Raw genomic sequence first — 26,264 nt, 5'->3', positions numbered from 1 at the left:
CCTTATGTGTGTGTATATGTATATTTTTTCTTTTGTTGTCAATAATTAGTTTGTACGATCAGCACTGGAGGGGAGTGTTACGACGTTAAGAGAAAGAGCACGCTTCTGAGGAGGAAGAAAAGAATTCATTGGTCTTTCTACCCGAGCTTGACAAGGTTGTACCACCTCCATATGAATAAATTTCTCGTTATCTATTTTGTTGTTTTGTGAAATAACAATAGCTACTCATTTCTGATAAGTTCATATCATACATTTTGTATTTTGTGAGAGTTTTCTTTAATGATAATTTATGAATAATTACCCCAATTCAATCTTAGTTAATTTGGAATCTTCTGTAATACTTGTATTCACTAAGGCAGTGTTTCTCAACTGCTGGGCCGTGGCATCGATCGTGCCGGGCCGCGAGAGATTCACCTTTGGATCATTTTAATTGTTTATTTGCTATATAGTTTTCCTGAACACAATAACGGAATTACTTCAGAAACTTTTTTTTCATAAGCAATACGTAATTCAAATCTCTGTCCACAAAATTCCTTACATCCAGATGTAAACAAGTGAACGATTTCCACTGCGACAAGCAGGAATAGCCATGAGGGGGGCCCTTTGTTCAACTCCACACACAATGGGAATATCTTTCTCAAGGCGATCCTCGTTCGCAAGACTATGCGAATGGGGTGCGTCTGGTCTTCCCTCAAAGAACTTTTTCCTTCTTTTTTTTTGTAGTGCGACTTTCAAGTAGCCATCATGATTGCCGGACAATTAGGCACCTTTTAGGAAAATTAAAGTGCTCTCTCATGTTTGCCGAAAAAACTCCCGTAGCTATATGGGTGTGTGTGTGTGTGTTTTTTTTTGTTATACATATGGTCCGTCATTACTATAATGGGAATGTTCTTAAGTAAAATGCTATTGCCCGGAGCAATGTCTCATGCCCCGGAGACTGAAAATACATGTGCTAGTCACCATATGCTCATCAGTGACTAAGAGGCATCCTTCTCAATGTGGAGGTGTTGAAGAATGATGGAAAACTTTTGGACAATCAACACATTCTTAACCCATAAGATAGGGCCTATAAAGATGCCGCTGTTGTTGACCATTCGTGAAAAATGCTCTTACAAATCTAATTACAACTTTGAATGGGGAAATCTTCCCCTTTGTCATCTGTATGCCAAATGTCAGCCACTAATCAGCGAGGTACACAGAAAATACTGTATTCCGGGCATAAAGCTTAATCAGACATCGAAGCAGTCTGTGTCTGGTTCTCAGAATTGTGTGGTACTGTTTTCGTCGTTTCTTCGGGAGAAAAAAAATTGGTGCTACGTGCAAGCTGTTATTTCGATTTTTTATTTTATAATTTTTTTTTGGAGTATTCATTTTGTTTGTGAATAAGTGTGGAAATTCGAACTTCATCATGAGTAAAAGACAAGGGACTTTGTTCAGTTTTGGAGTTAAAAAATCCCGTATCGAAACTGAAACTAAAAACAAACCTGATTTTCCCGAGTCAAGCCAGCAGGACGACCATTAGGACGTGCATAACGAGGAAAAAATGGGTCACTCAGAAAAAAAAGTCAGTGTTCATCCGTAAATACAGTGACGATTATTTGAAATTTGGTTTCATTCTTTGCCCTGACACCTTCCAATTGATAAGACCTCAATATGTTATTTGTGTACTGTTTTGGCAAACGAAGCCATGAAACCATCGCGTCTGACATCTCAGCACGAGACATCCTGATTTTGCGAACAAACCTATTGACTTCTTCATGCGCAAAAAAGGGGCTCTTCAAGCAGAAAAGAAAATTATTTCTCGAACTTCAACGACTGACGATTCACTACTAACGACATCATATTTGATATCATTACAAATAGCCAAATGCAAAAAACCGTATACTATTGGCGAAGAACTCATCAAGCCTTGTTTAATTACTGCTTGCCGAGAAGTGTTAGGCCAGTCTGTGGCAAATAGAATGAAAGACATTCCATTGTCAAATGATACCATAGAAAGGCGCATATCCGACATGGCACTAGACACCAAAATGCAACTCGTAGAAAAATTAAGATATCAAAATTGTTTGCAATACAGCTGGATGAATCCACTGATGTCAAAACCACAGCATTTTGCTCACGTACGTTCGGTTTATTGATCACATTGATAATGACGTGATGGAAAACATTTTGAGTGTTTTGGAATTAGCTGCAAACACAACCAGCAATGAAATTTTCAAAGTTTTGGATAATTTTATGAAAGATAAGGGACTGGATTGGCAAAATTGCGCTGGGGGTTTGCACTGACGGTGCTGCGAATCTAACGGGTAGACATTCGGGTTTAGTCGCTAGAATCAAGGATATGGTGAGTGAAAATAACTTAATATCAATGCATTGTTTCAGTCACAGGTAAAACCTGGCTTCTAAAAAAATGATTCCTGAACTTAACGAAGTCCTGTTGTAATCTATTAAAATAGTTAATTTCATAAAAAACAGTGCTTTGAATACTAGATTGTTGAGAGTATTGTGTGATGAGATGGGCACCGATCACAAAAATCTACTTTTTCATTCGGAAGTTCGTTGGCTGTCCCAAGGTAAAGTTCTGAAGAGGATATATGAACTTCAAAAGGAAGTTGAATTGTTCCTTATTGGTAAAAAAAGTGATATGTACCACTTCTTTCAAGATAAGAAGTGGGTAGCCAGGTTGGCATACCTCAGTGACATATTTTCTTCTATAAATGAGTTGAATTTGAAACTTCAAGGATCAGAAACAACGATGTTTCATTCTTGGAATAAGGTTGAATCATTTAAAAAGAAACTCAAACTCTGGCTGAAAATGATTGGTGAAAATAATTACGAAATGTTTCAGTCATACTCAGATTATGTTATGGAAGAAGATGGCTTGAATTCAAGCACCCTTATTCCACATGTTATTGAATCGCATTTAAAGATGTTGCTACTGTCGTTTGAAAAATATTATCCGGAAAACGAGGACCCAAGGGAAAAATACATGTGGGCCATGAATCCTTTTCTTGAACACAAAACAGCAGCCCTTTCTTATCAAGAAACCCTTGAACTAATTGAATTGTCATCCGACAAAGGATTGGAAAGTACTTATAATTCTACTATCCTTGCAAAATTCTGGATAAAAGTAAAAAACGAATTTCCAAATTTGCATGAGGTGGTGATGAGACTTATTCTTTGTTTTTCTACCATGTATCTTTGTGAAACAGCTTTTTTCTACTATGACTGTGCTCAAAACAAAACAGAGAAACCGTTTACAACTTTTTGACTGTCTTCGTTTGGCTGTTACTTTGATTCAGCCCAGGATTAACGAGATAACGGGCAAAAAACAACAACAAAAGTCTCATTAGTGTCATAATCCATGGTGAGTCACTGTTTTTGAAGTTCTAATTTTTGTTAAACTGAAGTATTTCATTTTAAAATTGAAATATTAATTTGTGCTCGTAGTATAACGTTAAATTCAGAGATTCATGAAACTTCATTTAGATATTTCAATTAAAATATTAATTTTCCTGTTTCTGAAATATCTAAGGTGGGTGACATTGTAGCTAGTGTTTACCCTGACATCTTTCTGCTACGGTTCACTTTTTTGGAGGAGTTACTATGTACACAGATTTTTCTCATTGATTTTATGTCGTAACTAAGAACAAATGCTCAATTTAATTATGGTACAGTGAGCAGAATTTCACATTATATAACATAAATTTTTGATGATTAGAGAGAGAGAGAGAGAATATGTATTTTTTAAAGCTATGGAATAATATGTTTAACGCAATTATTTCATCTTTCTTACTCAATAAAAATTTCGAGCTCATTAACATCCCTCACTAAACACGTAAGTAAATCGACACCTATTAATCAAAATATGTGCAATTAGAAATTTGATATTTTTCATTAATTATTTGAGTTAATCATATAAATAATGTGGAATTACTTATTAATAGTTATTTACTATTACTATAGTAAAAGTTCATATAATTACATACTTATTGTTTCAGAAATATTTAAAATTTTGTATGACTATACTGAAGACCGGGCCCTCGAGTCCTGAAATAATTTGCCGGGCCGCGATATTAAAAAGGTTGAGAACCACTGCACTAAGGCATAAGTCAAATATTTTTTTATATGATACATCGTTATACAAATACAAATACAATGCCACAACAGGCAAATTGCCCAACGAGGTGGCTGACTTAAGAACATCATGGATCCCAGAGCCCCTACCTACTACTGCTACACCACACATGCACCCCCCCCGCGGAACCCCCCAACGAATCGGTACATTCGGGAATGTGCGTGTACGTGTAGTGCAACCTGACGTAAAGTTTGTTTCTGTGTAATGCTTGTTATGTGTAGTGCTGTCATCTGCCCCCAGTTTTACTAACTATGAGTGAAGTGTTATGGTTGAATGATTTACCGTTGTAGGACTGTTGCTCTCTGTGGCGAGACTTTTTAACGGGGAGATCGGCTCGCATTTGCGCCTTGAAGTTGGGAACCACAGAAAACCAACTTCAGCCGACCACCACTGTGGGGTTCGAACCCGGATCCTCGCATCACGAGTCCGGCACTATAACCACTCGACCACCACAGCGGAATTGAAAAAGTTTGTGCTAGTGCTCATTTGAGAAATTAAAGTAAAAAGGAATATTTATTTATATTTTAGTTTCATTATGGTTGCAAAACCACATGAAGTTGACTCGCATCCTGGTCTTAATACAGGGACAACAGTTAAATTGTGTTTCCTCTGTAATCTTTATATTACTCTGTCTTACTTGCTTTTTAGGTGTGTAACAAACACGACAGGTGAACAGTTTACATTTTACATTTGCAGTTTGAAATATTTCTATATATCGAAGATAATTGGCACCATGTGCCAATAAGGAAAATTTCACAAGACAGCCATTTAAAGTGTTTTTAAAGTGAATATCTGCTATTTATTGAAATAGGACTTCATGTTCTATACCTATGTGTATAGTGTAACGAAAATAAAGCAAATTAATAGTGTTATCTCAATATTGACGAAAGTGGACATAGTACCTTTTACATATAAACAGCATTTTAATTGCTATATTATATTAATCCCCTTATTTCATGGAACGAGCATCGCATTGCTTACGTTTTGAAAACAAGATTTTAGAGACTGGTAGTGCACTGGGGGATGTGATGCGTATGTTCATTTTTGTTTCAAAAACACAATTTCCAAGAGATTGGCTTACTGCATCACATGATATTCAACTGTCAATTAACCGAGTAGCATTTTAAAAATTGACAAGCATTACTGAGCATTTAGCAAGCATTTCCAAAATTAAAAATAAGCATTTAATAAATTTTATATCAGAAATGTACTGTGGATACAGGTCTTATATGTTAAATTCATAAACAAAATGTCATATACAGTTCTTTTTTCCCGATACAGTGACGCACACGTTCATGTGGTGCTTATTCCAAGAAATACAGTACTATGTTAAACTACATGCACCACAATAAAAAAAATATATTCAATGAAATATAGAAACAAAAGACCACAATAAAATATATGTTAGTTATTGCTCATTTCGTTTTTAATTCTAATATAAAAAATTAATAACAACTCATCAAATTCCATATTAATTCATATTTAGAATCAATTTAATATAATAAATTAGATTATTCAGACTTGTAGAATTGAAATTAGGGAAAATTGTCTGGAAACTGATGAATATACCAAGTTTTAGAAATTATGAAGTTTCGTGATGCATTTCTGGTCACTGATTTTAACCGTGACTCATTTTTGACTTTCATGTAAAGACTTTACACAAAAACTGATTTCCGTATAAAAGGAAAAAAAAATCTAAATTATGTATTATTCTAACCGTTCAAATATTAAATTAACTTTTCAAATAATTTTTTCCATAATGTTTGTATTATTATATTTTTTATTATGTAGCTTTCGATATAAAAGTAGCATAGGGAAAAGAACAAAAATTGAAAGAATAAAAGCAGTACAATAAATGAGAATTTCCATGTTTCTAAGCATTCGTTGAGATATTTGAATTATAAAATCAGAGGAAAGTTGGGGAAAAAAAGCAGCAAAAACTAACGGACACTTCTTTCCCAACTTTTTTCAGATTTTTTGATTCAGATAGCTGTGAGATTATTGCACTTAGAAACATGGAAATTTCTTTGTTGGCATCAGATGAGACAGGGCAACAACTTTCTACTTGGGCTTTTGAGCATAGGGTGCCCATATAAAAAGTTAATTGACTGAAAAATACCGTAGTATAGTTTACTACATACCACTAATGAAATTATTGGTTACACAATCCACACATCGCACAATGAATGTTCAATCACAGTGTAAGCAAATGCACTAAAATATGTTTCATTCTTTTTTTTTTGGTTCAATTCAATTTTATTTACATACCATATTTAAAACAATCTGTAAGCTTTGATTGATGTATATTTTTTGCTTACCTTCACTACTTCGTCTATACTAGCAAGAGCTACTAATATTTTGGGTCCTATCTTCTGAGATTGCTCCAGAAAATGACACAGCGTTTTTACAGCATACATTCAGCATTTTTCATTTACTTTTTTCTAATTCCTCCAGAACATTTTCTGCTGTATTTTCGTCACTTGAGTCGGTCATACATTCACCAATAATTTCAGAATCAGTCAAGGTGCTACAAGTTTGTAGTGAGCTTTGTCTATTTCAACAAAATCAGCAAATAAAATCTCTAGCTTCAAGTGTTTTTTAGTAATGGCCCCATGTTTCACAGTTTTATCTTCAACATTGCTCTGACAATCGTTGAAATTCGAGTGAACCACCAGATCTGATCCTTCATCACTGAGATGACTGGTTCTGAACCCGCAGCTTTCTTGAAGCAATTTTGAATTGCTTGTTGCCATACTTTTTGCCATGCTGAACAAGACATCCACATGACATCTACCCTCTGTCAATCACAAAATCCGCCTATTTGTATTATAGCCATGGACAAGATCCATCAACACAATGGCTATAATACAAATAATATTTTCTTATCAGTTTCTTTCACCTCCGGAGAAAAGCCTTATTTGTGCGAAAGAAAAGGAATTTAAGTGTTTTATTTTTACTATCATTGGGCTTGGCCTTCGAGATAAAGAGTTTTCGAAAATTACATCAACACAGAGAGGTGAAAGGGCATTGATTTTGTACAGAAAATGCAATAACTTTTTTAATTTTTTGAGATATGGAGATTTTCGAGAAGTAGAAATTTAAAAAAATAGGTTTGACTGTATTTATATTCTCATTTCATTAATGTAAACCCCGGGGGAGGAGCTCGCTATCCACAGTTTGGGAACCGTTGACGTATAGTAATTAGCATAAGTGTAAAGTTATTTGAAATATTGGGGGGGGGGGAGCCTTCAGACCTAATATCTCTATAGATGTTTAAAAAAAGATATTATGGGGATGGTGACAAATATTAGGGTGGGGAGGCTTCTGACCCATGGACCCTATAAAAGTTTTCCCCTGTGGTAATTTGTAGTATAAATACTGTGAGTCCTATTGGCTCTATAAAACACTTGATAATTTTTTGTCTGGTCTTAATCTTGAAAAAAAAATATATTGTGTAATGCAATATTTTTGCGATGAATCAGGACCAAGCCAGAAATTTCTATCAGAGGCAAAGGGCGCTAAACTACTGTTTTGGAAAGTACCAAACTGATAATACAGTAAACTTAATCATGTATGAGTACATCAGTATTTTGATATAGGTGAATGGGAGAGAATACAGGATCCTCTCCCTTGGCTACTTGATTTTTACATATGCACATTTTAATATTGATACATGCTGAGAGAATGCACTTGATGTTAAAGACAAAAGAAATAATAAAAATGATTTATGAGCAAATTTTCGTTAGAGCTACTTACAATTGTATAAATAAAAATATTTCCATTTAATGGCCTCAAAACCCTTTATATTAGCTCTTTAGGTGGTCTACAGAGGTCATGTCCCCCACAAGGGCAGAGTTGACAGGGCTCTAGTCTTGCGGCCCAAGATAATTCTCATCATTTTTTCAGCTTTTTCATGCTATAAATTAACTATAAAGGGCCCGTGAAAAGTCTGACCGGGGACAGCAAAAGATCCCAGCCTGGGGCCCTGCTCCCAGATGTGGGGGCCATGGTTATGGCCCTCATTGTTATACAGCAGGGGTGCACAAAACTTTTCAGTCCATGGGCCAGGTAGAGGGTGATATGGTTTTCCGCTCGCATTCAAGAAACTGGTGTAACTATCGTGTTGTGTGTATTGATAACTTTCTTCGGGAACACCTTCAACGGGCCGGATGGAACAACTTGCCAGGCTGCATTTGGCCTATGGGCCGGAGGTTGAGTAACCCAGTTATATGGCAATCATTATGGATTGGAATAGGATACAAATACAGGACAGAAAAGTAAAATTTAGGCACAACTATACAGAGATGCCATTGACGCTTTATATAACACGTCAAATACCCGGAATTTCGGAAAAAGACGCGTAAAAATTTTGTTCACGAATGATCCGGGATGCGTTCTTTCCTAGTTCTAAGAAGAAAAAAGTAGAGAGAAAAACACCTCCCCAACTTTTTTTCCCTTCCTTTTTTTTTCTCGTGTATCATGATCGCGCGACCTTGAAAAACTAGTTTTACTACTTTGTACACTGTACTGTATTGATATACATGCGGGTTGTTGAAGAATAAAGCCGGGTTTTCCTAGGAGCAGGTTTCCTGTGCTGCGCGCAACGTAATTCGCCCAGCGCGACACGCCGTCCACTCACCGATAAGAAAAGCAGCCTCACGACAGCGCTTTACGTTGGGCGTGATTGGCCCACTGCTTCTGGAGGAGTCAATAGCGTCGTGCGCCACGTGTTTCGCCGATGTTCTCTTCACTCTCTCTCTCGTGTTTTCTTTCGTTTCTCTTCAAACCAGAGCATGCAGACGACAGAGTAGCTGATGCCAAGGCCATGTACTATAATATAGCCGCCCTGATATGATGCGCCACGTTAGGAAAACACAAACGCGTAGCATAATTATGTAACACGTTTCTGCCGGCGCGAAATGGTCTAATTCCGGTCACTCTGTGCAAAAAACTTATTCCTAGGAAAACCCGGCTTAAGATGAGGGATATCTAGTTGCTTCCCTGAATGAGGGGCCACGTACAGAAGTTTCAAATTTCGGATTTTTATTACCCTGCAGATTTTCTCCCTTCTGGTTATACGGGAAATTACGCTACTTTCACGGCTATCGGCCGGCATTCAAAGACCACGTCTATAAGACGTAAATTCGTCTTGTTCCTACACTATTGCAAATGCACGTTTTTTTTTTTTTTTTAATAGTAAAGGATTGGAATGCCTGTTCAAATTGTAAAACCTTCCAGATATCGTGGAAAAAAACCGAATCTGTAAAAACTCGACCTTGAATATCCAGTTTTGTCATCTAGCTGCTATGCGGTAGTCACAGGGGCACCAGAATCCAATTCTTCACAGATAGTATAAAATAAATTATTATTTTATTCCAATATTTTAATTCTCTACAAAAATATTTTTAATTTTTGATCTCGGGGGGGGGGGGGAGGAAGAGGCCCCTCATAACCTCCCCCAAATTTTGCTTTTGGTGAAAATCCGTGTTTGGAACTTGCTATTGTGCAATGGTAATCGGCTAAAAATGTGATTTTCTGAAGATTTCAAATTTTGAGTTGGCTATTCCTCTGAAAAAAACTTCTGGTTGCCACAGCAACCACACAGACCTGACCTACAATACAAATATGCATACGTTGAACTTCAAATGCACGCATTACCAGTTTGGAGAATAGATGCAGGGCCGCAACTGGGAGCGGCAGGCAGGCCTAGTGTCCTGCGCTCTGGACTATAGGAGGGGGGCACCAAATTTACCCTTTATAACTGCTTCTTCTACATTACATGGGTGTGCCAAAATGTATACTTGCCCTGTTTGTGAAAGTATCTAGTTGCGGCGCTAGATAGATGGCACCACCTACGGAACACAAAACATACCAAATGCTGGGCACACACACGTAAGCACACTGTTAAGTGTTTCCAACACAAATCTGACATAGCTTTCATATTCAGGTGTTAAAATATGTGACAGTTAAATGGCGACAGATCAGAATGGTGGACCATCAGGGAAGGAAAATAAAATCATTTTACCAGGAAAACCAAAGTATGAGTAGGGAATCAGAAGATAAGTGTCTGAGAGAGAATCTAATTTGTTTTAAATTTGATCAGAAGATATTGAAAATGCTAACATATTTTTAACGAAATGTAAAATCAATCAGAAGGGAATTTATACATTGATTAATAGTAAATATATAAATGTGTGCCTTCAACTGTTAATTAAAGTGGATCCTGTTTATAACGTTTTTCAAAAACCGTCATAAAAAACGTTATAAATAGGAAAACACTTTAAACGGGAAATCTCAATGAGAATTACTCTTATTGTTAGGACCACGAAAATAAGTTCATACATTCTAAATGGGAGAAACGTTATAAGCGGGATCAACTGTATATTTGTTTTAGATTTATTACATGTGCGGAATTCCATACATTAAATTCTCAGTGCTATATATATAATGAGTTTCTTTTTGCAAGTTTTTCCTACTAGTAGACAATGAAAGTAAATGAACCTTTGGATAGAACATGTTTTTAGAAATGAATTTTATACTTGATTCACAGATACCTTCTTCTCTTACCCGGAACATGACCCACCGCTCAGTCTCAACAAAGAAATATAAGCAAGTGATCAAAAACCTGGGGCATACTGGAAGAAAATTCATAGAGATACCAGTGAATTATGGGGGGGGGGGCATAATTTTTTTTGAGAGGGACCCACTTTCACTCAAAAAGGACCCAGATTTTTCAAATATAGTCATCTCTGACTATATATAGTACCGCTTTTTGTCTTTTGTTTGAATATGATTTATTAGTAATGGCAGGAGAGGGGTGGAAGGTGGGGGGGGGGGTAAAAAGTAAGATTGAAATGGGAGGTGGCAAAAACATAAATACGGCCCTGTTTATGTTACGATCAAAGCCTGAAGAGTTCATTCATTCAGTAGGGGTGAAAGGAAAAGAAACACATTTACCTTTCACCCCTACTGAAAGCTATATGCAAATGTTTCTTTTTACACTTTAATGGAGTGTAGATTGTTATTCTGTGAAAAACTTTATTAAAGTATAGAATACAAGTGAGTTTCACGCTTTAACTGAATCTATCAGTTATTTCATGAAAAAACTAGGTATTCTATAGAATAATGGATTTCATGTTTCAACGGTAACATATCAATGAGGATTTTTCAGCACACCCCAGCAACATATGTAGAAAACTGCAAATTTTTGCCAAGGAACACAAAAGGTATGTTCTATGCTATAATAAGCTTTTTTGTGATAATTCTTTATACGCATTTGATCAATGCTCTAACTCTATTATTGATTTGAACTTGAGAAACTCTTGCATAACTTCATCGGCTAGAGCTGAAGTGTGTCTTCTCAGAGTTTTCCTTGGGGCCCCTCTTGAAAAGGTTATTATCATACAAATCACACAAACTTTTTTGGGGCCCCTAATTGACTCGGTACCCCGATTGCCCCCCCCCCCAGCCTAACCGTCATTGGCTGAAAGTACCAATTTTTATTAGTAACTCAATTTGTGCCCTGGATATCCCTGGATATCCTTAGTGGTCACACTTCACCCTGTACTGTGAATGGACCTTTTATTTTAAGTTTGTACAGACACCGTACATCACAGTGACATTAAAAAAATTATGAATACTTAAAATTTGTATAGCATGTACAAAAGTTAATAAGGACAAAATTTACATAACCACGTTTCAAAAAGTGTATGAGCATGTGCAATACAAAAAAAAAAAAAAATAATTAAACCACCTATACAGGAACTCCCCTATTTCCTATGGTGCGATGAACGCCCCCTTATATATACTTATTGCCATGAAAACAAATGGTGACATGATGGTTTCTCACCGTCCGACTCCATTCGTTGAAGGACAGCTCCCAGCCTATCCCGGAGATGCACTAGTATATATTTTCAAGGGACAATTAGGTTTTCTTGTGGTGAGTACTGGTGGAGAACTTAAGGCTTCCTTTAACCTTTCAAATGCATCTTGGTGTTCACTGCCCCAATTATGTTTACATTTTTTCCTAGTATGTTGATAAAGTGGGAGGGCAATGTCACTGAAATGGGGGACAAATTGTCTGCACCAATTGCACAAATCAAGAAATCTTTGTAACTGTTTAACATTACGAGACCTTACAAACCGCAGCACGACCTCAGTTTGACAAGGTTTCACATGCCAACCATTTTTTGACAAATTCAAACCTAAATATTCCAAATTTTTTTTATACAAAGTACATTTCTCTGGTTTCAATGTTAAACCTGCTTTGATCAAATACGAAAATGCTTCTTCGAGATTTTTGAGATGATCATGAAACATGGAACTATATAAACGACTATATCGTCGAGATAGAACTCTGTGCATTTCCCTACCAGGTGTCCAAGAATGATTGTCATCATACGTTGAAATGTTGCCAGGGCATTGTTCAAGTCAAAGGGCATGACTTTGAACCTATACATGCCTGATTCCGGGATGAATGAAGTCTTGTCACCATCTTCTGGCTTGACCGGCATCTGCCAATCGTCAGAGGCAAGATCAAAAGTGGAAACATAGGCAGAATCGCCAATCCTTTATAAAATTTGTTCAATACAGGGTAACGGATACCAATCCGGAGCGGTAATTTTGTTTACTTTCTTGTAATCAACGATGAATCTTCAGCCCCCGTTTTCTTCTTGATCAGAAAACATGGAGATCTTCAGTCTGTGGAAGCCGGCTCTATGATTTCATCCTCCAGCATCTGTTTAACCTGGTCCTCCGCCAACTGCTTCTTCCACCGGGGGAGTGGAAATGGAGGTCAAAATACAGGACTACCCTGTGTATAAATTTTATGTTCAATGACCTGAGTTCTACCGGGTCTATCATGAAACAAGTCCTCAAATTTTTACAATTTTTTCAATTCATTTTTTTGTTCGAAAGAAAATTCTGAATTTTCAAGTAATGTGCTCATTTTTTCCCTATCAATTTTTCCACAGTATCGTTGAAGACCACCTTTCAATTCGCTATGTTTGAAATTTACAATTATTTCAGCCAGAAGCCAAAATATCACTACTAATCAGAAAATCAAATGGAGCTCCAGCGAACACTATCAACCACACTATTATGTATCTCAACTGAGCCTTAATGACTCCCGCGGGTTGGCAGAGGAGGCCAGTTGAAAGTCTTTTTCATCGTAAGACTTTATTTCATTTTCATTTCGAGAAATTCTACACGCCAAGTCCAGACTGATTACAGAATTGTCTGCTCCAGTGTCAATGTTCGCTTGCACAAAAACATTGTTCACCTTAACCACAGGTCTTAAAAATTTTTGACGAGAGGGTTTAGAGCCAAAGACACACACCTCCTCCTTATGTATCTCCCGACTCGTTTCCCTGCACCTGTATGATTAACCGTTTAAAGGCAGACCTATGAACAAAGTCACTTATTGTTTTGAAATTTGGAATTTGAGGTCCTTTTGCATGCCTATACATAGATCAACTTTGAAATTTGAAGAAAAATTTTTTTTCTCTGTTTTTCACAATACAATTGGCACTTGGGGAGAGGTGAAAACGGAAACTGGTATCGCCTATATTCTCACAATTATTTATTTCTGGAGTACAGTTATCACATGAAATTTTCTATTTTCTACTACAAATTCAAATTCGCAACACATAATGGTTTTTTAACATAAAAATGAGTGCAGAAAATTCAAATTTTTTTCTAATGTCTGTGCTAAAAGAAGAAAAGCATATATATTTGATAGACCCATTTGTCACATTGGTAGCATTTACACAAAGTGGTTTTTTTTTGTTAAACCGCACACTGTCCTTGCGTCGCAGGCATAATATATGACTGCAGGCTGAATAAAAAATCGCAGGCCATCAAATGACCTGACATATTTTTTTAGTTGACAGCGTGGACCTGGATAAATAATCAACCCCTCCTTCATTCGTAGAAGGTCCATTGTCACTTCTCTTTGGAATTCCAAATGCGAAATAAGATCCGCTTCTCACAACTCTGAATGAATTATCCAACATGCTATAATGGTCATATGGCAAATCTTTTCCAATGGAATCCAGAGCCTCGGATTCTAGAAAGAATTATTTTTATCCCATGCAATAGTTTTTTTTTCCGGTTTGCTCAAAACTGTCTTGCTTTTTCTTTAAGCTTGAGTGTTGCACTTACGTTTTGCTCCTTTTTTATCTTTTGAAGAACATGTTTCAGGAGTTTTCTAACACCTCATCCTTGTTGTTGCAAAATTATCTAGCATTTCATATATATCAGTTGGCACTGTTGATACTAGATCATTTTCAACAATATCAGCTTCATCCATGATGTTCCCATTTTCATTAGCACGTAATTGGCATATATCTACGTCCTCTAATTCAGAATCTGAAAGAGTTTCTAAATATCTTACAGCTTCTTCTAATGTGAGATATCTTTTTGATATGGTTACACTCAGCTGAACACAACAAGACTATCTAAGATTGTCGGCCTCGGTTGGATTAGTCTGCAGTTTGCTAAAACATACATTTTTAAGAATGCAAGAATAAAAATGTACTCACCCAACATAAACAATCCACCCCAAAAAGCACATTCCTGTGTCATATCACCCAGAATTAGCCCCTATACATATGTCGAATGATGACAACACCCTGGGGTTCGAACGGGAAAATCGAAGCAGTGCTCTGCACATTAGATATCTATAGATTCCTGCTGTTTTGAAAGGCCAATGTTCCATAAATGAAACATGCATTTTTGAATGAGCATAGCTCTTCACTGTTTAACAGTATAAAGAAACTAATTGATTTACTTTGATTGATATATTAAATGATATAGAAAGACACGAAATAATTTTCAATTTACTTCAACACTGAAATTTTGGCAAATTTTAATTGAAATGGGGGAAAAAATGCCCCAAAAATGTCAAATTTCAAAATTTTGTCAAAAATGTTTATATCAATCTGAAGTTTCCAAATTTATTTAAAAAAAACATTGAACTCCCAACTACACTCATGTCCATAAATTAAGGATAATGCCAGCTCCGGCAAATAAAGGTTCAGAAACAAAACAAACATTACTTATTCATAAAGTCCATTTATTAAACAAAAGATAAAGAACAAAAACGATGGTGTATGTATGATACCATTCATAAAAACTATGATTTTTGCTCCCTGGAGCAAATGTAAAAAATATTCCTTTACAAAAACTTACTATTGCATGGTTGGTATGATGGTTAATACATTGTATGTCTCCCATGCAATGAAATACAGCCCGTACAATGCCTAGGCATGCTGAGTATCAAATTATCGATCTGATCTTGGGGAAGATCACTCCACTCAGCAAGCAATGCTCTCCGAAGTTCCGGTACACATGTAGGAGGTGGTTGACGGGCTGCAACTCGTTGGCCAAGCATGTCCCACACATGCTCTATCGGATTCAAGTCAGGTGAGAATGCTGGCCATTCCATACGGGTTATATCCTCAGATTCAAGGCATTCGTTTACGATGTTTGCTCTGTGAGGACAGCCGTTGTCATCCTTAAACACAAATTCTGCGCCCATGGCACCCCTAAACAAACGTACATGTTGTTCCAGAATGATGTCCCGATAAATTTGGGCTTTTATGGTTCCAGTTTGAACATGCAGATCTGTTCTGGAACCCAGTATAATTCCACTCCAAACGAGCAATGCTGCACCACCGTAACGGTGTCGTTCAATGATGTTGTCTTGGTGGTAATGGGTAACTGGTGTTCTCCATATGAAAGTCTGACGTGAATCAGACTGCAAGCTAAACCTGGACTCATTGGAAAACATCACACAAGCCCACTGTGACGATGTGCACATTGCATGTTCTCTACTCCAGGCTAATCGCTGCTGACAGTGAGTTGCCGTGAGCGGAACACACCTGACAGGCCTGCAAGCATATAGACCAATATCTCCCAAACGTCTGTACACGGTTTGCCTTGAAACTGTGGTACCCTTGGCTGCAGATAGCTGACGAGACAGGTCGGATGCTGTGCTCCGTCTGCTTCTTTTGGCAGTTACTGCCAAATACCGGTCTTCATTCGGCATTGTAACTCGGGGGCGACCTGTACTGTAACGTCTACTGACATTTCCCTTATCTTGGAATCGTTGCCAAAGCCTAGAGATGACACTTTGGGCAATTCCAAGTTCCTCGGATACTTCCATCTGAGTACACCCACATTCCAGGCGGCCGATAATTCTACCACGTAAAAAAATCATCCACATGCGTCCTCTGTGTCATAACTATTCGCTTATGGCACTGAGCGCTTTACAGAACTCTTGTGAACAATTTTACTTCTTTGCCACCATTCCTTATATACCCCCCTCTTACACTCTCGTCATTGTGATGTACTATCGGCATCATCTGGTGGCTTCCTGAAATTTGCATATCATTTTTGCAGATGTGTGTGATAATTCTACAGGTGAAATTTTTACTTTAGATTTCGATTTCCATGTGATTCTGAATTATCCTTAATTTATGGACATGAGTGTATATACGTTAAATGTTTGAATCAATTTTTATCTGATATTTTTGTACATAGAAACCATTCCATTTATGGAACATTGGCCTTTAAACGGTTAAGGAGCAATTCTGACGAACATGACCCCCCCCCCCCCGCCCAGTCTGGAGAAAATTAAATCAGATCAGACAACAGGACGCGAAACTACCGTGCAAGGTCCCGCTGCATTATGGTGTGATCTGCAAAGCAGCATACTGATCTAAAAGCACAAACAAACTTTGTAAGGACTCAGGCCTCCTTACTTCTAAATAATTCCTAACATGACTAGGTAATTGTTTGACTATTAGTTAAATTTTATCTTTGACAGAAATAGATGGATCATAACTCTAGCTTATATAAAACAAAGCCCAAATAAGAGCTCTTTACATACAATGGGCTTGTGCAATTCCACGCGAGTGTGAAATGGTGAAAAAGTCTCAAGTAACAAGCATTTAAGTGGTGAAAAAATATACAAAGTTACAGTTTTTCCTGTAAATTTGTATATTTTTTTTCTCATGCTTCTTTGAGCTTATCATCTAAAGCTCTGAATATAATTTTTCTAATATTGTATTTTTAACATTTTTTCATTGTCTTTTTTTCGTCCAACATGTTTTTGAGAAGGCAGGTGTCGGGGAACAAGGGTTGGCATTTTTAATGCAATTAGGCATAGCCACCCTTCAGAAACTCCTACACTTTTTGAACCATGCATGGGGTTCCCCCTGATGAAGACCTACTGCATAGGTTCTATTTCACTCTCATGTAAAATTCAATTTTTTTCCATTTTCTTAAAATAATTATTTTCGTGTGTGTGTGTGTATATATATATATATATATATATGAAAAGAAGTAAAATCCTGTTAAAAACATTTCAAGTAAAATATATATCCAAGTCTCAAGATTTTTTACCGGTAAAAAGTTGGGATATCTGATGTAGAGCCAAGTCTAATGCTGTTATTAACTGTGACTCTTTGATTCACAAATCACTCCAAGGATACTCACCTTTAGTTGAAGAACGTTTTGGGACTTAGCAATTACGCAGCACATATCACATCTTACCATTATGTAAAATCTAGTCAAAACACTGTAGATACATGTATTCCTATTCACATTATTTGATGGCATATTATTAATGAACGTGAATAATAAAGCATAGCCAATAGTCAACATATTCTCGCGCCGAAATTGCCAAGTCCCGAAATGTTCTTCAATTATTAAAGGTGTGTAGCCTTGGGGTGATTTGTGAATCAAAGTGCCACAGTTAACAACAGCATAGGCTTGGCTCTATATCAGAAATAACAACTTTTTACGGGCAAAGAATCTCAAGACTTGGCCACATATTTTACATGAAATGTTTTTGATGGGACACAGCTATATATACATATAGTACTTTTTCTATCTAGAAAAAGTTGATTTTTTGGTGTCATTTTTTTTTTTTTTTTGGGAGCTGCTGAAATTTTATGTGTTCAAAGATTTATAAAATTGCCCCACGCAATTAGAAATAAAACTCAAGGAAAAAACAATTTTAATTTGCTAAGAATTATTTTACCTGTTTATAGATAACATTAAAATCGAGGAAAACTATATATTTTATCTCTGATTAACAATTTTAGCTAATTAAAAAATCTAATTAAACTGCTGTGTTGGTGTATTTTTACAATTAAAAATATACTAACAGCACTAATTTAAATCAATTTTTGTAAAAAAAATTTCTTCAATATGTTTTTATGGGGTGAACTATAGAGGGTCAAGTTGAAGACCTCTGCTGCTTAATCAACACACATAGACAACATCACACTCTTGGGTCAAAAAGTCCTGGAGTTGATAATGATTCAGTCCCCTTGCCGAAATGGTGATTAACATATACATAGAGTATATATTGTATATATTATGGTGTTGGAAAAAATTGTGCTAAATCTCTAAAAAAAACCACTGAACTATCTTTATCCCAATGAACATTTTTATTTTATAAAATGTAGTACTTTTATTGTCATTTATCTGCAACAAACTATAACTTCAGGCTTTATTAACTTCAGTCGAGACAGAATTTTCAACACTTTGCAACAGATGGCACCCCAATTCACATCCAAAGACCACTCATATGCAGCAAATACAAAGGCGAACTCCCCGGACGACCAGACACACATAAACACCACCCCTCCATGACTCATTTATGTGCATTCTGACCACGAGGTCCTGATGACGGCTCTCCATTGTAGAGACGAAATGTGTCGACCATTTGACCAATTAGATTTTATTTGTCTTAAAAACATGTCAAATTTTTTTTGTATAAATTAAAACCGGGCAAAGTTCTAATTTTTGTGATGAGGACAAAATAACTTGTAAAAGAAAGCTACAAGGATGAGTTATCCTAGCCTATTTAGAAGAATTTCATACACATTTTCTTCTATAATCTTTAGGCCGAGAGTGAAAAAAAATATTTTTCAATTATCGCAATAAACACTTTTTTTTTCAATTGAAAACATAGTGAAACCCTGTTATTCAAGAACAGATTTATTGATAAGAGAAAGTGTACAATGAGTGTACTGCACCAGTTTTTTCAAGTTTGCCAAGAAAATTTTTTCAACAGTGCATGTTTTTACTTGCTGGTCATTACATTCCAAGTGCTATCATCTCTCTCCATCTGTTTCATTCAAATCATGTCGAAAGTTGTTCTTCTTTCAATATCTGAAAAACTGAAATTTTTTTATCATAAAACCAATACAGACTAAAAGCAATGCCGCCATTATTTCCCTTTGTTTATTTTGTTTTTTCCTCGTTAGTGATGGAAGGAACACGCCACATATTTCGTCAGCTTGGACAGGGTGTATTAACTTCAGTCGAGACAGAATTTTCAACACTTTGCAACAGATGGTGCCTCAATCCACAACCAAAGACCACTCGGATGCAGCAAATACAAAGGCGAACTTTTCGGATGACCAGACACATAAACATCACCCCTCCACTACTCATTTGTGTGAATTCTGACCACGAGATCCTGATGACGGCTCTCCGTTGTAGAGCCAAAACGCGTCGACCATTCGACTAATTAAATTTCATTTGTTTTAAAAATGTGTCAATTTTTTGTATATTTTGTCCTTTTTAGAGAAGTGTTTAATTAAAAAAATAGTTGGGTACATTTCCAAAACACATAATTTTCTTGAATCAATAATAATACCTGAGACTAACAATGAAAGAATTTAATTTTTATAATGGTACAATGAGGATTTGATTTATTTGAAAATAAATAATATAATAAGAACCTTTGAATGTTCTCGCAGCTCATCCACTATTAACCTATCAACACGTGAAGGACTGGCTGAAAGACGTGGTAAAGGAATATTGTTTGTGCTCGATACTTTTCTGCCAGGGTTATGACGTGCAAGTTCAGCTTCAGTCTGAAAACACAAAAATTAGTATAAATACAGCGAAACTTCATTGCAACAATACTCAATATGATGATAAATTTCTTTACAATGATATTTTTGAAAATCTTGATTAAAATTGCCTTTAGTCAACTATCAAAAACCTTTCAATCACTCCATATACAGTATAACAATATTTTCTGAAGATATTTGGAAACCACTACAACAACCTTTTTTTTATACCTCAAAATCATCTTTGATATACAAGGATTTTGTAAACAGTTTAGACAAAACTGCATGGATGATAGTACCCATCAAGGCAAACAATATTTATGGTGAACTTATGGTCAAAATCCACTCAGTGTCAAAAAAGCGTAAATCATCGATGTTGAAGTTTCTGTTGGCAAAGTGTGGTTATGCATAAATACAGACGGAAATAACGATCGGCAAATTAATGGATTTATTTAACGAAAGCATATCGATCTCTACTAGAAATCATTGAGAAATCCAAGTCCATATTGTGCCAAATATATACTGACAAAACAACGTAAACATTATACAGACACTCATAACACTAACAAAGAACAACGCAGGATCCCAACTGTTCATATATATACACACTACAACAATGTGCAATCGCGTCATGATTTACATATCAGATCGATCACGATCCGGTTGAGTTCATTTAATTCGCACAAAAGACAAAACAATCCTAACAGTTTTAACAGTGAAAAAAAAAAAGAGCCATAATGAAATCATAAGTTGCAAAATCCAGTGCAGACCAGTGAAAGACTCAAAGGAGATGCTCACAGTGATGTCCAATGGTGTCTTTGCACAGTTCACATCATTGAATGAAAGACTGGTGCACATTCACATAGACTCCTGGTGTCATATTTATTTTGTCCACTGAAACAAGGAATCTTGTGACAAGATCTTCAGCAGAGTCTATAAGCATCTCATACACCAATGCTTTCATATGCTCTCTCAAGAAAGAGTTCAGTTGTAATAATACTTGTTACCCAGCATAAGGGTCTAATGCCAGGCCTCAAATCGGTAACAATCGCCTGAACCATCAATATTACTACCGTGTTGAATTATGCTGACAATATAAATACCTTGTTTTGCTGGCAGATGACTGCAGACATCCAATGGAGGTATTTGGTCTTTGTGTTTTCATAATGTAATGGTTTTACTCAGTACTGTTGGAAGACTTGGCTAGTTTGTCTTGTATTGTTTAGTGTTACCATTTTGACGTTGTATAATTGTGATATTTTTGTATGTTGTTTATGTAAATTTCCTTGCAAAGTAAAATTTTTCATTTGAAGACAAATAAGTTCCATCAAACAAAGAAATTTTCAGATTCATTGATCAAGTCTGTTTACCTACGACTCGTGGTTGAGTTTCTCACTCACTGCCACTAATCTCATGATTTAATATGAATTTTTATACCTAATATTTAGCGCCTGGGCACTCAATCATCACTGCCTAGCCTGGAAAGTTTTAATTCCATAACAAATTTTTCCCTGAGTTTTCTACAGATGCCTAGCTCATTCTCGTCTTCCTGTAGTGATCGGTAGAGCATTGCTACTCTTACTATGTATACTGGCGTTCACAATTGAGCAGACAATTTAGTGTCTGAGGGCGTACTTCCCATGTGGACTCCTGAACTTCATCAAGCCCTGTGATTGACAGACTATTTCTCCATATGACCAGTTAATTCATAATGAAATCTACGATGGGTCTTCTCTGATTTGTGCTTTGCTCTATCAAAACTGCCCATTTCTCAGAAAGGGCTGATGGTTTTCTCTCAAACCTCTGTACTTTTGGAAATGATGAGTTCTAAGATTTCAAGTAAATCAATAGATGATGATGAACCGGACAAATCGCCAAATTAGCTGATCACATGAGCAACAAGAGACATAGAAATTGAATGGACATAAAGGAACTTGGCGTGATTGTTGGGGAGAAATTTTTGATTTAATCACAAGCAGTGTATTTTTCCTATTTTGTGAATGTTGAGAATAAATTTAAATTGTTTTGTAAATTCAATTTTACAGAATTAACTTTAGAAAAATTATCTTCAACAAATTTGATTAATTTAACATGAATAAATATTCCTTGGTGAAAAATTACACTATGTTTTCTTTCAATGAAACATTGTGCAGTGAATTTAGGTCTGGTGAACGTAGAGCTCATGTCACCATCCATCCACAGTCTGGAATATTGGGCATTCAGGACATGTCTGCTAGTCGTGCTGAAGTGTGCATGATTGACAGCTATGTTTTGGAGAAGTGCTGCTTCTCTGGGAGAGTGAAAATGACATCAGAATTGAGGACTTGTGCAGGTTAGACATGTTTCTAAAGGTTTCATTTTTTTGACACTGAGTGGATTGCCACCAGAGGGTGCATAATAAATGGTGTTCCTCTTGTGGGTACTATCACCCCTAAATTGTTTTTAAACAGTTTAAAAATGCCTCATATTTTTAAACTCCTCACCATAAGCATAAACTTGTATCCGGCCCATAGGCCCCTCCCCCCAAAAAAATTCAGGTGGATATGTTTCTCACACTTGGCTCAGAAAAAAACTTTTCAACAATTATTTTAAATATTAGCTAGTATAAATCATCTGCTCTAAATTTTATTTTATTACTTTTCTTTTAGAATCTCAATTGACTTGTTCTTTGATAATTTTGTTCTGTAACAATAGCAGTCTTATCTCACGGCCACCCCTGCCACTCCATCCCAAATTGCATCCCCCCAGAGTGCTGCCAAGGCAATTTTAGAGATATCTTGGGGGCAGGAGGTCCTTTCTTGCTTGTACATTTGGTAAACTCAAGAGCATCTTTTCTTCTTTCGTTGAGTGTGATCCCTGGGGAAGGAAAACAGAAAAAAAAAGTATGAGGAAGTAAAGTAAACACCGATTAAGCTGACTAACAAGTTATAGGGCCCATATAATTTTTCGAGTCTTCACAAAAATAACTAGAGATGTAGAATCAAATAAATATTAAAATACAAATATAAATATATATATATAAATATAAATATATTAAATACATAATCAACATAAAAAAATAAAATAAGAAATGACTGGAAATTTTCAAAGATTCAGCAGCCTCTGAGCTGGGAACCACCACATTCTAATAATAGGAATGTACAATTTCCTCCTTATAAATCAGGGATTCCCAAACTATTTACGTTCACAGCATTTTTAGAAATTTCAAATATTTCCAGCCAGGGCCACAACAAGATGCTGGATCAGCCATGGCGAGCATACATTTTGGCACTCCCTTGTAATGTTGAAGGAGAGGTTAAATGGTGAAGTTTGAGCCCCCTCCCTCTTGCCCAGCAACCGGGATACTTCTTGCCTACCCCCACCAGTTGCAGCACTGTTTCCAGCAGCCCAGCCAATATCCAGGCACTTCTGTAACCAAGGCCAGAACTACGGAAGAGGGCAGTTGCCCCAGGAAACAGTCTTGAGGGGCCGCGAATTCTAGGGAAAACAAAAAATAATATTTTTGAAATAATCAATTTTACAGTGGTGAGGGTGGTAAAATTACAAATTTTTTTTCCCCACGACAAAAAAGATTATGACTCCTAGATAAACACCAGCAATAGTAGATACTATAGCTGGTGCTGCCTAGTTACACATAATCAAACTGGGATTTTGAACAGATCTTTCACAAGGTCCCTGGGTAGGATTTCTTACAGGGAGTCAAGGGCTTCGAACCTGTGAGTACTCATCTTGAGCTTTATGGAGGAAATTTGACCTCAGAATCGATTCTGAGGTGCTAGGACTATGACTTCCCCCGAGGGCCATGAATGACCCATTTTTTATTATTTTTTTAAATTAACAACATGATCCTCACGTCTTTCTAAGAGACCTATATGATCTGTCCAGAGAATTTGTCAGTGTTAGTAGACACCCATGCCCGAACCGGAATTTGCATCAAGCTTGCCTTTGACCATGCAGGTAAGAGGCAAGCTCCCTAGCCCATGTCTGCAGTGAAAGAAAAAGAAAGATTCTCATCATTTTTTTTCACGCTAGAAATTCACTACAAAGGAGCCCCTGAAAAATTTGGCAAACATCCCAGTCAAGGGACCCCTGCTTCAAGATGTGGGGCCAAGGCTCAGACCTTATGCCACAAATCACCTTGCACGGCTCTAATGTTGCTACTTACGGGACTCACAATAGCAGCATTTCTCAACTATGGCCAACAGACCAGAGTTCATTCCAGGCCCTTAGGCTGAAGTCCTGTCAGGTATTTCCCTACATGTAGGCTGTGTAAACCATCCTATGTGAATCATACTTACAGAGAATGAAATTTGAACACCATATTTGTCACCAAAACTTAAAATTATCAAATATCATTTGCTTTCTTAATCCTGAAACAGGAATAAGAAAGTCTGTCTTTCTGTAGCAGGGTGTCTACCAGTTACAAAAAGCAAAATTCAGTGACTTTTTGGGGACTTTTCTGTGATCTTTTCTCATTCAAGGCTCCCACTCAAAAAATTAGAAAAAGTAGGATGGGGGAGGGTAGCCTTAGACAACATAATCATGACATAATAAAAAAAATCCCTAGAATTTATTTTTTTTGAAAAATTTCAAAATTAATTTTTTTTCCATAGCACACTATTTCAGTATCCTGTAAGATTGACTCAAGCCAAAGAAAAATGACAGAAATGACTTGGTAGCAAAAACAATTTTTGACCAAAATGGGTTATATTAGCAACCACACAATTCTTTTCTATCTCCTCACAATATATATATTACATTCTTTTTTGGGAGCCTTCCACAGTCCAGTCTGTCACACAACTCTCTTCGACAATACACACAGCAAATTATGAAGATATGTAAGTTTTTTAAGAATGACTCTTTCGATACCACTTCCAAAAGCAAAATGTGTAAATTACAAGGTCCGATATAAAGAAGTCAAGGTGGACCAGATGGTTTTACAGCATTTTCCATCATTTTTAAAAAGGATTTGTCTAAATTTTAGTGGTCAATGGCAGTGTAATCGTTTTTGACAAATGAAGCACTTTCATTTCTAGCTCTTTGCTGTGCATTGTAAATATTGTTTATGCCTCTGCATTCCTTAAAAACACAGAAGACAATTGAATGCTATTAGGTATCATCAGTCACAAAACCTAGAATAGGTCTATGTACCCAACTGCTTTGTTATGCAAACTGTTATTTCACCTATACACAAAATGTGCACCATAATTTTGAACCATGAATGTTAGTTACTGTATAATGAATAGCCCAAGACCATGAAGTAGTAAATGCAAAATTATTTTTCAACCAGGCAGAAGTTTTTAATGGCTACTCTACTTGTAGAACCCTCAAACTAAGCAAATGAAAAATTACTAAACCATCAAATGGTCCACATACACCCTACCCCCAAATAACCTTAAAAACAATACAATTTCTGCTTTGGCAGACTCATTAATTGCACTCTACTACATTTGTATTATTTGGCATTATGCCCATGATTCCCTTCTCAATTAAAATCAATTACCCAAATTTTGTTGATAGGATTTTGTTAAAAAAGTAGGAAAAGTAGAACAAAGTGGGACATTTTACCAAAAAGTAGGAAAAATAAGACGAGTGGGAGCCCTGCATTCGGAAAAATGAGCCATGCTAGACTGTTTTCTTACATTAGTTGTTCCCAAACAGTGAGTAGCGATCACCTAAGGGTGTTTGGGTTAATAAAATAGAGGGTCTTACTAAAAGGCGGAACGCAAGTAAATTAACAAAAAAAGACCAGAATTTTGTTTCAAATTTGTTAAATTTAAAGTTGATTTAAATACAACGTCCCATAGAAACTGGACCCTAAGGGCTCAAGCTTCATAACCCCCCTTCCAAAAGCATAAGTGGATACAGGTTGTTTCCCTAACAAGGTGGGGGGCTAGTATCCACCATTTGATCTTCTGCCTACGGCAATAATGTTTTTTAATTGGGGAGGGGTGATCGTTTTCATTGCTCCCCCCCCGTATCCCCACCCAGTGCTGACTTAAGGCAAGGGCCGGGGGCCTCAAGAGAAAAGGGGCCACACATAAATGAGACTTGGTTAAAATTTTTAAGAATTTGCCAGGTAGGCCTTCAGAAATATCACTCTGCCCAGGGGCCCCATGATGCTCTTAAGACAGCCCTGTCCCCACCCATGGCTTTAATCCAGTGGTTCTCAACCGGGGGCCACAGATGAAAATCTCGCAAAAGGGGAGCCACGGCTGCTTATAGGGGGGCCACGAAGAAATGTGGAAAAT

The 26,264-nt window shown here is 36.6% G+C and overlaps 1 protein-coding gene across 5 annotated transcripts in view; it reads right to left on the bottom strand.

Moving 5' to 3' along the window:
* LOC149080260 (uncharacterized) overlaps positions 1-26,264 on the bottom strand; it is a 178,841-nt gene that overhangs the window by 28,656 nt on the left and 123,921 nt on the right. For all 5 annotated transcript variants that reach the window (XM_089239358.1, XM_089239357.1, XM_089239359.1 and 2 more), the window contains one exon: positions 19,900-20,034. In XM_089239358.1, the coding sequence (XP_089095484.1) occupies positions 19,900-20,034 (135 nt within the window). The remainder of the gene's footprint in view (positions 1-19,899; positions 20,035-26,264) is intronic.

Source organism: Pholcus phalangioides, unplaced genomic scaffold (assembly GCF_987345545.1).
Source record: "Pholcus phalangioides strain wild (caught in Gottingen) unplaced genomic scaffold, Ppha-v1.0 ptg000011l_1, whole genome shotgun sequence".
Taxonomy (NCBI): domain Eukaryota; kingdom Metazoa; phylum Arthropoda; class Arachnida; order Araneae; family Pholcidae; genus Pholcus; species Pholcus phalangioides.
Note: the sequence above shows the minus strand (reverse complement) of the source record. Positions and strands in the feature narration are given on the sequence as shown.